Source organism: Vanacampus margaritifer, chromosome 2 (genome assembly GCF_051991255.1).
Source record: "Vanacampus margaritifer isolate UIUO_Vmar chromosome 2, RoL_Vmar_1.0, whole genome shotgun sequence".
NCBI lineage: Eukaryota > Metazoa > Chordata > Actinopteri > Syngnathiformes > Syngnathidae > Vanacampus > Vanacampus margaritifer.
This window is the reverse complement of record NC_135433.1, coordinates 30,581,004-30,595,771: the sequence shown is the minus strand read 5'-3', so window position 1 is coordinate 30,595,771 and position 14,768 is coordinate 30,581,004. Positions and strand designations below refer to the sequence as shown.

General features: G+C 39.3%; 1 protein-coding gene across 3 annotated transcripts in view; it reads right to left on the bottom strand.

The window, feature by feature from the left end:
* Positions 1 to 118: 118 nt before the first annotated feature.
* The window catches only part of LOC144042873 (uncharacterized), a 32,367-nt gene continuing 17,717 nt past the window's right edge, over positions 119 to 14,768 (bottom strand). For 2 of the 3 annotated variants that reach the window (XM_077555910.1, XM_077555908.1), the window contains 5 exons: positions 9,243 to 9,335; positions 7,846 to 7,927; positions 7,664 to 7,761; positions 7,170 to 7,365; positions 119 to 5,863 (listed from right to left, as the gene is read on the bottom strand). In XM_077555910.1, coding sequence (XP_077412036.1) covers positions 5,859 to 5,863; positions 7,170 to 7,365; positions 7,664 to 7,761; positions 7,846 to 7,927; positions 9,243 to 9,335 — 474 coding nt within the window. In that variant the 3' untranslated portion in view covers positions 119 to 5,858. The remainder of the gene's footprint in view (positions 5,864 to 7,169; positions 7,366 to 7,663; positions 7,762 to 7,845; positions 7,928 to 9,242; positions 9,336 to 14,768) is intronic. The other variant, XM_077555909.1, reaches the window with a different exon arrangement.

The window sequence follows — 14,768 nt, the reverse complement described above, 5'->3', positions numbered from 1 at the left end:
TAGTTGTGGTGAAAAAGGTGAACAAATAAAAAAATTGTGGTCCCCTTAGTTGCAATTTCACATGCAATATTGCATTATGCAGTGCATCAGATTGGGTGGCAAAGAAATGACAACCATGTTGACGTCTGCTCTTTTTTTCATCTTTTTATTTCATGATGAATATTCACATCACTGGTTGACAATCACAAAGAACATCTCTTTCATACCAAATATTCAGAATTGGAGGGGAAGATGAGCTAGGTAGCTAAAAAGATGGATGTCTCTAGCAATCAGCAGTTGTCTTCCGCGTGCTCTTTCTCTGGTGTTGTGCCCGCCACAATAACTGCACACACTACAGTGGGCCCACTAAACAGCACTGAAAAGCAGTTGCTTGTGTTCTAAATGTGAATGTTGCACACACGTGCAATGAACGTAAGTTCATGATTGTACAAGAAAACTGTATACTTGTACCGTCCAAAAAGGTATACAGTAAATTGAAGTTTAGATTTTTCCCACTTGGAAATGTATTTGTAAGTGGGACAATGTAATATAATTTTATGCAATGGGGATTCAAGGTCCGCTTTTCAGTGCTGAAATGCTGACAAGGCTTTGTAAGTGCTGCATATCCACCAACGCTCTTTATTTTATTTATTAATTCTCAGATGGTTTCAAAATGTACTCCAGGCAAAAATACATTTTTGATGGAACAAATAATTTATGGTCCAAAATAGTCAATTTTCATCATTATTTTTGAAAATCCCAGCCATCATTAGTCAAATTGTATTTGTGGGTATGTCAGCATTTTCATTAGGAGGCCGTGTAATCAAGAGCAATACTTTAAAAGACATGCCAAAAGACTGTAGTTGCTTGTACTCAGTCCATGTTGGGGAATGGGAGGAACTGGAAGAAAGGGCTCGCGAGTGTGTGTCGTCTTGTTCAGTACCAAATACTGCCAAAAGTAGACATCTTATTTCAGCTGATATATGATAACATCTTTAAGTTAAGTTTGATTCCACTTTCAAATTATTTCATGGCTGTTTCTAAGCGTATAAACAACACTTGCTGTCCTTTCCACGGGTTATTTAATTCGATTTTGATCCATCGTCCACAGCATAACAGGAACAGACCTCATACATGAATTATAAAGCTTACATCTTTAAAATGTTTTAAAACATTCTTGTAATATCAGAGTCCCCGAATTGGGACTAATTTAATAATAATACCATTAGAAGTTGCAACAGGTCTGTCAACATCCACAACACCCTGTAGACGGGTATGATTTTGTTGTTGTTTTATAATTACATCTGGAGTGATAAAAAGTTGGTGCTATCTATATACAGGGGATAGTGAAATCCTAGTGGGAAAAGTAGAATTCCAGTGATATAAATTGGACACAAACACTCATGGGTGGACATGATCTAATTATTGTTACCTATGGTGCAAGTTGCAGAGCTGTGCATAACTACATCATCCACACACTGATTACTTTTGATTCCAAAAGTACAATCCAATGTTAAATCAATATCATACTCTTTGTAATATCACTCCTTCAAATTTAAGCCATAACTTTTCTACTGTTCATCTTTGCTACTGATTAAGCACATAGCATGTCAAATATGCGTGTGTTTGGCAGCCTCCGGGGCGAGCCAACAACTTGTACTCTTCAACTGCAGATCAGTAAGGCTCCCACTTTTCAGGTCTTTTCCACCAGTCCAGTAGTTAGCCTTTTTGACCCTAAAAAGGTTGTGTGTATCTTAACGCATCACTTCAGGCTGCCCAGAAATTACTGCAGCCTTCCTCTCAGAAACGTCTATGGCCATGACTGGGGATTAGGCCGTTTTTGTTTTTTAAAATACAATTTTCATAACCACTTCTGCTACTGCTGCTACTACTACTACTACTAATAACGTCTGCAAGTATCCAACATTTCATCACTGGATGCTTATGAGGACAATTAGGAGTGTCACCAAAGATTTGGGAGCCACGTGAAAAATATCACATTAGTACCATTTCAGAGAATCATCATCAGATGAAAATGACTGAGCATACATTACGCCCAAACTGTAGAAACTAAAATATGTTTTTTCGAGGTTAGGTGAGGGCACACTTTTGCGCTGCTTTTTAAAAGTGGCACAACACCAATGACCAGCGTTTCACCAGAATCCACCAAACTGACGAGAATGAAGGTGCATCCAGCATACAACTCAAAGCCATGGTCACATACTCTACTCAAATCCAAGACATTAAAACTATTACAAGCTCAAATTGCCAGACACATGAACAACTTACTATTCCTATCAAAGTGCTGTTATCCCTTTAGTCATTTTGTGAATTATAGTAGAATGCACAATTTAATTTCACGCATGATCCACATACAATATGTTACCTAGAGGCTTCTCATGGATATGATTTGGAGGGAGCAGTACAATATCAAATAGGATTATATGATGCTTTTATTGTCTAGTTATTCTTGTTACTTGGATTATCATAAATTGAACTACCAAGACTAGTTGGTTCCAAAAAAGCACAGATGTACAGTACACAGCAGACATTACCCATATGTAGTACTGTTAAACAAAGTTTCTATCACTTTAGAGCCTCCAGAAATGAACAAGACTGTATTCAAAGTGCACAAGACTTTTGGTGTTTCGAAGGGAGCTGTACATTATGAATATGATTTGAATAGCATTTATCTGCCAGACACACACATATAAATAGCACGAGACACAGCTCAGCTTTCTGAGACAGCCTTAAGGTTTCAGAGCCAGACTATCAGTGTTCCAGAGGCTAAGCAGCGCTCTACAAGATGGATGATGCGGCAACACTTCACACATCTGACATCTACGGCCACAAATACCTCACAAAACCTTCACTGTTTAATGCAGGCCACTAGAGCGGAAATTCATGAACTAAAGGCCCTTCGCCAAGTCGATGGTGGGCTGAACCTGTATCATACCAGACAGAATGTCTGTAAATTGCTACCTCACAGTGTAAAAAGCTAAAATGTTGTTAATGGAGCCATCTCTTAAAGTTCAGCAAAAATAATGCTCCATCACAATTTGGGTTCATTCGTTGAATGTCCGTCAATAAACAGGTTGATTTCTATTTCTATAAAAGTAAAAACAAGGTATCCTCTAATATTACTGAATGGGTCCCATCTACAGTACATGCAGATCATTGCTTAAGTACAGCTGCATTGACGGCCTTCATCATTTGCAGTCCAGTGCAGTCAAATGGTTCTCAGTTGTTGTTGTTGTTGTTTTTTTTAAATATATGCATATTTTTAGGAGTAATAAAAACAACAATATTAAATTATTACAATGATGGTAATTGCTGTATTTTGGTGTGCTACACAAACAACACCAAAGATGCAAAAAGTATAACAAGCTGAGCAAAATGTTTAAAAAAGCATCTAAAAAACAAACAAACCTACCAGCTTCCTTGTATTTACACTACAAATCCAAGCTGAAGCAAAACAAGAAAATGAGATTTGACCTGTACTGTTAATGTGCATTTAATTTCTTTGTATCGGTATCTTTCAGAGTGGTTTATCCAGAAGACGACACTTTTGATGAATCATGTCTCTCATTCTGCTAAAGGCTGCCTTTTCCACCCATGTGTCTGCATGGGTATGTAATTGAAAGTGTCACCAGTTAGGACCACCGTATTGCTCTAATAAAAGACGAGAAGTGGAACTAGATGAATCAATGGCTGAGTGAGGTAAGCTCACAATGAACAGGATAGGAATAGCAAATCAAGTCGTTATGGCTGTGCATTGTGGGCATTTCCTTGCATGTGTGTACTGTACTTGCATGTATATGTACTTGGGATACTTTATGTGTGCGTAAATCAAATGAACTGGTTCAACAAAGCACGTTATCGAAAGCAGCAAGAAGTGTGATGTCCCTGTTACTCATTGACCACGCTAAGAATGATGCAGGTTTCATCACTCAAGGCCCAACGCATACTGAGCAATGCGGCCAAACACGACTGAAGTGGACCACCGCAAAAAAAATTACAGTTGGCGTACATCTACTGAAGCGCTGCACGTAGAAAAATGGCAACCCTGTATCTGGTCTTGGTTCTTAATTAAACTACGAAAACGTGGCGTGATTGTCAAAGAAAGGGAATAGCCACTAAGAGGAAACAAGTGCGAACAAAGAAGAGTGGATATTTTGAGAGGTTGTTGGCAAGCATCAATTGCCTAATTTAGTGACTGCACTGGTGCTTTTCAAAACAGAAACTCTGTACGCTTTGCTTTCTAGCCACAGGTACATATGAAATTATTAATATAGTTGAGTATTATTGCAAAATACAATAAATTTACTGTTTGGATTGTATAGGTGCGGGTTGTGGTTAAATTCTGGAAACATGTTTGCGAAAGCGTGCACATTTATTGCTTGGCTGTTACATCTACGGCGGCAATACATATTTGAATGGCGGCAAAACTAATAGCTGATGGTTGGCCACTCATGAAAACTAGTTGCACAACCCAGTACACTGCATGAGAGTTCAGTCGGTTTTGGCTAAAGTGCTCGGTGAGGCTGGCCAAAGAGATTGAGAATGGAAACCTCATCTATACAGATCTAAAGAATTAAGCCATGACAATCAGCTTTGCCCTTAAAAGATTTATCTAGTCCACCGGATTTAGATTAGCTCCCCCATCCCCAAAATGTAAGAACCTCAACTAAACATTCCTGCCATGCCGCACTGGTCTTGTGCTAAAACCATGTGATCAGACACCTTAGTCAGTAAAATGTCAGAATATACTGTACACAATCCAACAGTTTAGAAGGGCTGACACAAAGCAGCCTACAGTAAGGCTGGTCTATCAATAGACAATGATCACATACTGTACAGCTTACTGAATATTAATGTTCTTATGTCACAATTTATATGCAATTTTAAATGGTGCAGCAGCAAGCAGTTTACAAATCAAATGCAGATAAATTAGGGTGACACAGCAATTAAATACAGACGCTCAAAGCTGAACCTTTAAGTACACGTCACGCATACCTGGTCTGATAACCGTGTTATACCAAAAGCATTATGAGCAAAGGCGATTGAATAATGACTCTCATATTGCTTTATCACCTTTACCTCCAGGACTACTTCTGACTGATTTCATTTTCCCCCCAAACCTGTTCAATCATCATCCTCATCATCAACTGTCTTTTCACTATCTCTTACTACATGATACCAATGTGTAACTGCAGATATAAGGGATTCAATAGAGACAATGCCAAGCAAGCTCTAGTTACCTACAATGACACATAGTGCAGCGCTGTAGTTACCATAGATTTACAAATTATTTATTGTTGGCTAAAAGGATAGGCGTGTCCATTTAAAGCAGACGGGAATTATTTGCTATCCAGCTGAATTCTTAAATATGCTTCAGCTGTTTAGGAAGGCGTGGAGCTGGATTATGAATAGAGGTGAAGATAAAGTTGTTTGCTACTCATTGGAGGATTAGTGGATTGGTGAGTAAATGACTAAAGTAGGTGAAGTTACTTTATGGAAAAAGTGTCCAACTAAAAATTTTTCTATGAAGCGTTGGAGTGTACAGTGATGGGATTTTAGATTTGCGTTTACGTCCTCTATGCCAGTGCTCATGAGGAGTACTATGAGACAAGTTTCACAGACATTTAAGTGCTCTTCTCTATGGTGGGGAGAGCCAAAGGTCAACCCACTGGCATCAAAGGTCGGGGTTGGTGCACTGGCAGGTAGTGGAGCCCAGAGAAACACTAAGAGGCGGACGTTCAGTTTGGTGCCGCAGGAGGCGAGATGGAGGGCAGGGCCAAAGGGGAGTGACCGAGGAATGGTTGGTTGGTCAGCCGGCGAGCGCTTGGCGTACCCCACCAAATCTCTTGTGCTGAGATTCAATCTGGGAAAGGGAGGAAGGAAGTCACATTAAAAGTTGTATTGCTCAGTCTACACTTTTTTACAAATACCCTTCTTAAGGTGAAAGTCAACCTTAAACGTTTCTTAACAATAATATGTTATATGTGACCACACTAGTTTAAATAATAATAATATTAAATTTGTGGAATATGAGTTATGCAGCTCCACCTGAATCCAACTCTCAGGAGAGTGGTTCGCAGCCAAGTGCGAAGCGGTTGGGATGAAAATCAATCAGCACCTCCAAATCTGAGACCATGGTCCTCAGTCAGAAATGGGTGGAGTGCCGTCTCCGGGTCGAGGATGAGATCCTGTTTTAAGTGGAGGAGTTAAAGTATCTTGGGGTCTTGTTCACGAGTGAGGGCAGGAAGGAGCGGGAGATCGACAGGCGGATCAGTGCAGCGTCTGCAGTGATGCAGACTCTGTGTCGGTGTTTACCGGTCGATCTACGTTCCTACCCTCACCTACAGTCACGAGCTCTGGTTCGTGACCTGAAGAACAAGATCCCGGATACAAGCGGCCAAAATTCGACTCGGGGTCGACTCCGCGTTAAGAGGAACCAGTTGAGGTGGCTCGGGCATCTGGTTCGGATGCCTCCCTGGAGAGGCGTTCCGGCCATGTCCCACTGGCGGGAGGCCCCGGGAACGACCCAGGACACGCTGGAGAGACTATGTCTCTTGACTGGCCTGGGAACACCTTGGGATCCCGTCGGAGGAGCTGGTTGAAGTGGCTGGGGAGAGGGAAGTTATGCAGCAAAATCCAGCCGTTTTCATCCATCTCGGGGGGGCGGCCATTTTGCCACTTGCTGTCGACTGAAGATTACATCAATGTTGCCCAGGGTTCAGGCAACGACCAATCACAGCTCACCTGTTTTTTGAAGATGCACAACTCATATTCCATTCATGCAATATTGCCCAGAATACCATATTTAGAGTAGTGGGGCTGCATAGAACATATTATTTAAAACATTGGATTGACTTCCCCTTTAACTTTATTTATTGTTTCATGCAATTTTATCGTCATACAGTCATCTCTTTTTACTACAGCTAATCAGTGGAAATTTGCTTATCTGGAGGGTAAGCTGTGGAGAAAAAAAGCACAAAAACTCAACAGAATTTGTTTCAAATTGTTCCCCAATGTAATCAAAGTTGGACAGAGCAGTAGCCAGGAAAAATGACATCTTGTGGACCCTTTACGGCCACCACTTAGGCAATCAGCATGAGGTGTCCAAAGTAATGACTTATTATAATATTCTTCTGCAAATAACACTATCAATGTGTGTTTACACCTACTTTTCTCAGCAATGCGCCTGTCAATACTAAGGGGGTCCCTCAGTCCGTCTCCTCCAAAAGGAGTAGGCGTGTTCTCCTTAACCCCATTTTCCTTCGCACCGACTCCCGGTGCTGTCGTTGCCTTGGCAACACCTGCCGGTCCTGCGCTTGGAGTGCTGTTTGGGGGTGACGGTGTCTTTTCCTCTGCTCCATCCTCCTGTTGCAAGTTATAGACACACATGCATGGTAGGCAAGGACACAGATGCACACATACAATGTATTACTAATTATCCCGCTACCCCATCTAGTGGTGATGACTTGCATGAGCACAATGAGTCAGCAGACGCATCCATCCATCCATTTTTAAATCTATATTAGAAACTGGAGCCTATCCTTTGATTTTGTGAAAACAACCATTCACATCCTTTGGAATGTGTGTGTGTAATTCAAATTCCACACACGAGCCAAGAATGAACACTATCAACATTAATTGTGAATAAATGATAAAATTCCACCTTGTGCCCATTCGTCTGTCCCACGTTGTCCAGTGAGCCAATCTTGGACTTTGCCTTAATGTTCATCTTATGAGATTCAATCTTGACGTCACCACCACCTGCAGTAAATGTGTTAATATGAGATCAGCTAAAAGAAAAGCCCAGTTCGATTGGTTGTAGAACACACGCGCAAGAGAGACAACCTGGCTTGTGCTTGATGTTGTCCTTGGAGCCACATTTGGATGTGACCTTGCTCACATCGACCTTCTTGTTGAGGATCTGCACCTAAGGAGCAGAGATTTCAAAAAATGAAAATTCCATTACCGCAAATATGCACACTGATCAATCCGCCATCCATGATGCTGCACATCTGGCCCATTTATAGAGAAGATGAAAAAAATACCTTTTCCTGAGAGTGTGGGAAATGACACTCACCCTCAGTGCTGTCAACTGCATTCAGAAAGAATGGTAAGCTAATTATTTGAAATCATGATTAGTGTTGAAAATTATGTTTGAAATTTAGTATTGATAAGATGCTCTATACGGCATGAATGCATATGCAAATAGAATATTTGAGTGCTGTATGACTACTAACCAAAGAAGTACAAAGGAGTTAACTCAAACCTATCTTCAAACAAATTAGAATGTGTGCGTTATTTGGAAGGTGAATTACAATCTTTAATTTTTGCAGGTTTTTGGGGAAGCACACTTAGAAGTAAATACCGCAATGAAAACAAAAAAGGAAAATTACATAATGCATTCATAAAAAGGATAAAAGTGCTGTCAGGACTGTCAAGTATAATAAAACTCATACAAACCTTCCTTCAGAATTACTTTATCCCCAAAAAGTTTTCGTAAGACAAAAAAAAAAATTTGAGGTAGGAAAATGAAGCGCCCTAGACAAACCCCTGGATCGATGTATAGTTGTTAATAGTACTTTATTTTCTTACTTGCTATTAGAAATGCATTTTCTAAATGTGGGGTTGTATTCCCGTCTTTAAGTTTTGTCTGAAAGTCTCGGAAAACTGCTCAATGACAAAAGTATTAAAGAAGTTTATTGCCACTATGACCTTGTTGTTTTGTTGGGAGTCGGGACAAATACAAAACATGCATAAAACTATTTCAATTAATAAAGAATGACTTATTTTAAGATCCCATTCAGACGAGTTCAGCCTGAAATTATTTTTCAACAAGATCAAGATTGGTTGTAAAACTACCTGTGATGGCACAAATCATGCATTTGGATACATGCAGTAGAGTTAAGGCACATATTAACTCTAACGATGATGAATGCTAAACTTTCACATTCATCACCAGGCACAGTAAAGCAACGACACAAAACATACCTTTAAGAGTGGCGGGGGGGATTTAAAACAGCAGTGTGAAGCTTACTAACGTCTACATGATAAAATATGCACACAGCCATGTACCCAAACTGCTGTTTTGTGTTGTTTTTTCAGAAAGCAATGTAGGCTTTTCGTGGCTGCTACAGGATAAAAAGAGCTTCTTAAATACACCACCAATTTGGAATTTGCTTAAATAATGATGTCAAAGTCTCATGCCAAACCAGTCTACTCTCATCAGCAGCAGCTTTACTTACATTGCCACCTCCAGGGACATGTTTGATATTGTCCTTGGAGCCACAGCGAGACGTGACATGGCTGAAGTCCAGCTTTTTGTGCACTATCTGAACCTAAAGACAGTCAGGGAGACACATAGGCAAGCAAGAAAATGATAGGTATCAGAAAGAGGTGTTAGGAAAGGAAGAATACAGACAGAAATAGAAAGCGAAAGAGAGATGAGAGCAGCAGATCAGCTGGCAGCTTTAAGTTCACAGGAAACTTGCACTGTTATGGAAGTGTTTCTGTCATCCAAATCAAAAGCTTCCTCTTAAATTAGCTCAGTGTTGCAACATCAGGTAAATGGAGCTGATGCATTAGACTGTGCTTTTTGCCACCACCGCTAGGCAGTCTTAAATAGAATGGAAGGAGCAAAATCAATTCCAGTTCCAAAAATGAATGTTGAATATGAAAAAGATGACTGACTGACTTAATAACAAAGCGCTTCCATTGACAGCATAAGATAAAGCTAGCAAAGGACAGGTGAGACAGAGCACATGCAACACAATACGCTACTACACAAAACATTCAGGGCGAGTTGTTTGTGGCAACTCATGCCATTCTACACAGAAAACTAAATGTTGTTCAAGTCACCAGGTTTGAGCAAAGACTACCAGAATGTTGGACTAAGGATGGTACGCACACACACACACAAAAGAACATCGATTTCCTCTGCAGTGTCAGGTCAAGGTCAAGCCATCATCATGTTTGATGCAATTTGAGACTACAGCAAAAACTCGTGAGGCTTTGGTGTAACTCAGCCAATCACTATTGCGTGTTTTCCTTTTCATTAGCTTTATTTTTTGTGATGGTTATTCCAAATGAAGCACCAGCTTCCACAGAGCATACTTAGATACAAACATGAAGAAAAGAACAAGAATAAATAGCAGACTTCATATTCCCATTTAAAATCAGTGCCTCACAACTACGCGTGTAAGCATTATGTAGTATAGCAGCAAACGAAAAAAAGCGAGTAGTCCAGGAAGTGTAGCTAACTGCTACATTTAGCACTAGCCGCTAGCAACCTGTCCACTACCAGACATTTGAGTGTTGTGACATTGCATACTAGGTTAAAGCTGCTCAATGTAGAAAATTGCCCCAAAATATTTTTACAATAGCCTTTTTATTTGGCCATCTACAACTCAAACATCTTCTAATTAATAGATTAACAACGGCCCTTAGCTGTTCATGATGGGTACTCCTGCAAGATGTGGCCAATAGTTTTCACAGTGGATTCGGGTTTGAATTTCCCGCCCTCTGTCTACGGATGTGGCGTCATGCACAAATTGTGTAGGTGACGAAGGGAGTGTGCAGTTTCATTTTTCGGCCACATGTGGCAGTAGTGATTTGAAATTTTATTTCCTGATCATCAGTGAGGTACATCTGTGACTTATTATTTATTACCTCTTCAAGTGTCATTACAGCATGTTTAAGAGTGGTTTTGTTTTAATGTATTAATATTAGTGACAAAATTAGTTTTATTCTTGTTTTACTGTTAGCAATGTTACAATACTAGCGAGGAGTGGACAGTTTGTCTTTTCTATTCAGCATGCTGAAACTGATGTTGTAAGAGAGACCATTAAGGTTTCATTGCTTTTCAACATGTCATGTCTCCTCACATTTCACTTTAATCAATTGTTTCTCATGCGACACGCAAAGAGAAATTAATATATGACTAAAGCTCCATATGCACAACAACAAAAAGTGAAGTACACTCTGGATAATAATTTGTAGTAAATGTTCCACAGCTCATTTGGTGTTTATGAAGTAACATTAGAATTAAACACGAGGTAAAACTACAGAAAACAGCCCCTGTCTTTGTGTATGCGTGCATTCATCTCCTTCCGAATTTTACTTGGTATCGTTTCAGCCAACACGTTGATAGTAAATAACATGGTTTGGGAACAATAAAAGTCACGGCTGAAGCAAAACAAATGCATCCAAATTTATGTCTGTCAGATGTAATATTTCATCATTTCATTCATTTAGTCCTTATCAAATGCACTCAAAGGCATTAAAAGGCTGTAAAAACCCAGAGGTACTAAACGATAACATAATTCAAAATACTTTAAGCGGGCATGTGTGCTACCTTGCGCTATCTTGAGAAATATAGGTTTTCTTCCAGTTACTGTTTTGCTGCAATCTGCTTAACCATATGTTTCACAAGTGATTAATTATTATATATATTTTTTTCATGTAGTCAGATTTTGCATGCAGTGGCACTTTCGTGTTGACATCCTAATGGCCCCACTACTTGCACAACCTCATTCTTTATTCAACTGTGTTGTTATCTTTTAAATTTGTCTGTAAATATCTCCAGTTTGACTGATGATTTGTTGCTTTGTTAATCTTATGGCAAAATCCTAGCACTTACTGAAAGTCCGTTGTAGTCAGGCTAGCAGTGTCATGAATTCAATAAAAATACAATTAAAATCTTTAAAAGAGACAGACTGGGTGAAAGAAAAATGAAGCAGTGGGGAGCCACCGATGACAAAAATGGCCAAATACTGCCAAGCCAGCACAGAAGCTACTAGAATCCTCTTCCCAGAACAACTAAATTGCACTCAACAATATAAAAAATCATGCACACAACATCAAAGGAAAACTGTCATGTACGTAATACATTATTTGGCAGATAAGACACACAGTTATCCTGTACAAGTGAGCAACAAAACAGAGTGAAATGAGCTGGACAATTAATTTTGCAGCCAATCAAGCAGCACCAAATGTAATCAGTTATTCCACTTGATGGTTGGGTATCCATTGGGATGCAGATAGTAAATGTCATCCATCCATTTTTTATAGCACTTGATCTCATAAGGGTCGCAGGTGAGCTGGAGCCTAACCCTGGGAATGCCCTGGATTGGTCACTAACCAATCACAGGCCACATAGACCTTCATACTCATGTTCACAACTTCACACCGATGCATAATTTAGAGTCTTCAATACAAATTGTGTATTTTTTTGCCCGAGTTCCAACATTGCCACAGAAAGGCAAAACCATACATTTAAAGACAACCCCTCAGACAGTAAGAGTACAGTAGTTTTCCTGGAATATAGTGTAGTGGAGACTGTGCCACAATGTCACAGAGAACCATCCTTTTTTTTTTTTTTGCTTTTGTCTTTTACCGAACCTCTCGTGCATGGTGTGACTTGCTGCAATCCCTCCATTCACTATAGATATACTTACTTATCTCTACAGCCCCACAGCGGGTAGGCATGAAATGCCGTCTCCCATTCTCTGTCTTCATCTCTTTCTCCAGGATGAAAATGGAATGCTGACGCAAGTGGCGTGGCAACAGCATAGAATGACTCACTGAGAAGCATGCACACACTCACACGTGTTCACACACAGAGACAAAGTCTCACCTTTCCCTCGAAAATATAGGCTCTAAAATTATCTCTAAATTATAATACCGGTACCTTATAGCTCATGCAGTATAGTTGGAGTAAAAATTCTATTAAAAAAATCCAAAACAGCAAAACAACCAAAAAGCCTCATGCTCAACAGTTAATAGCTATCACTGACGTCTAATATCATGTGATCATCTGCAAACCTGAATCGAGTTCACAAGCGTGGATAGTTTTCAGTGTTGGTCTACAATTGCCCATTAACCTAGCTCCATGTACATGCGTTAGATTAGCGGCATGGGGCTGTTTCCCCCACACATTTACTTTGCTACTGGCTCCATTCCCACAATTAAATGAACATCTCTCTCAGCTACTCCGACATCCCTAAGTGATATTTGAGAGAGCAGGAGTAGAACTGAGTAATTCAGTCATAAATTTCCAGGGCCACCTTCCGCCATGTCCATTTCATCTGCTTATAATGTATTTCCAGGCAGGTTCTCTTTGTGACACATACCCTTCTTCAGTTATAAGGGCCACTCAGGAACAATTGAATGCTTTGACCAGCCGTACTTAAAAATTACAGGGTGACAAGATCAGCCCAATTTACTGCCCAAAAAGAGCACTCATGAGTGAGTGGGGAAGACTTTGTAAAAAAAAAAAAAAAAAAAAAAAAAAAGTTAGACAAACGTTTTTTGGATTACATAAAGGCCTCAATGCACGGGGCGAGGCCTCATACTACTGCTTGTAAAATCACATAATAATGTGATCTACAGTATGCGTGATTCTATTGGCTCTCAATTTAGGCTGGCTCTTACATCTGCCCAATGGACTGCCAGGCACATTACTGTACATTGTAAAATCTTGATTAATGTGCATTGTCCCTTTTCAAATAAATAAATACATACATAAATCTATATTGTTTCTGTCTATTATAGTGCCCATATTTAATGATGTGAGATTGTGAAAGATGATGGTTCTACATCCTCATGGGGATCTATACAGTATATACTTACATTTTACTGTAGTTACCAGTAAAACTTTAGTGCCTGTCCGGCACCTTTACCCTCTAGAATTCCAGTTTTTCCCAATTAAACGGACAGTGTGTAGAACTTTTCAATTTTTCAATGTTCATTCATTTTAAAAACCTGCTATTAATTGTAAAAATATGTAAAAAGAAAAATAAATGAAAAAATATACATGTTCTATCACATCAACGTACTTGTTTTTTTCAATAGGTCTAGTAATCACTAATAATTTTACATAGTGTGTGCTTACAGGAGGTTGACATGTTTCACTGCCTTTTTCTCCTATGGATACCCAAATGAGAAGAACTTTGCAAACTTAATAATTGGTGGTAAGCTTGCGAAGTGTGATCTCTCTGAGTCACCATAGTGCATGTGCTTCAAAACGCACGTGCGTCGAATTTAGGTCATTGCATTCTATTGATTCACCGCTACATGGAAACATTTTCTACACAACGTCTCTTTAAGCAACAATCAAAATACTGTCTACTGTATTCTAGTCTGTGACATGGGTAAAAGTTTTAAGAAGAACTAGGCTTGTTTAAAAAAAAAAAAGTGTAATCTGCACACAGTGGAGTCAATTATGGAAAAAGATCGCTCGAAGATATTTAAAGAAGAAAACTGTAGCGTGATTAAATATACTGAACACTTTTAAGTATGAGTGTAATGGAAATGGAGAGGAAACTAAATGAAAGTGTGGATTTTAATACTGATTAATCCATGAATTGTTATGTTAAGTATGCTATATACACGGGAGCTGCAGCAGGAGGGAGATGATCTTTGAGCTAATTCCAGAAGTAGTCCTAACACATTGAGAGGGAAATGACTCTTTGCAAGGAAATGTTCCATTTCAGCCTGACGAAAATGCAAATTGCAAGGAGTTTGAATGTGCAGCTTGGGAATTAAAGTTTTTTTTTTCTGGGAGCCATAAGATTCAGGAATTTTAAACAAAACGTTTGCAATAGCATTGTAAACTGTGTTACATAGTTCGCCTCATATCTTTCATGTATTTGTGACTGATGCTCTCATACCACTATTTGTTTTCAGTTATTGTCATATAATATTATCCTTAAAAAAAAATCTGACCATTAGGGTGTATTTGGGATGGTTATAATAACTGATTGGTTGATTGT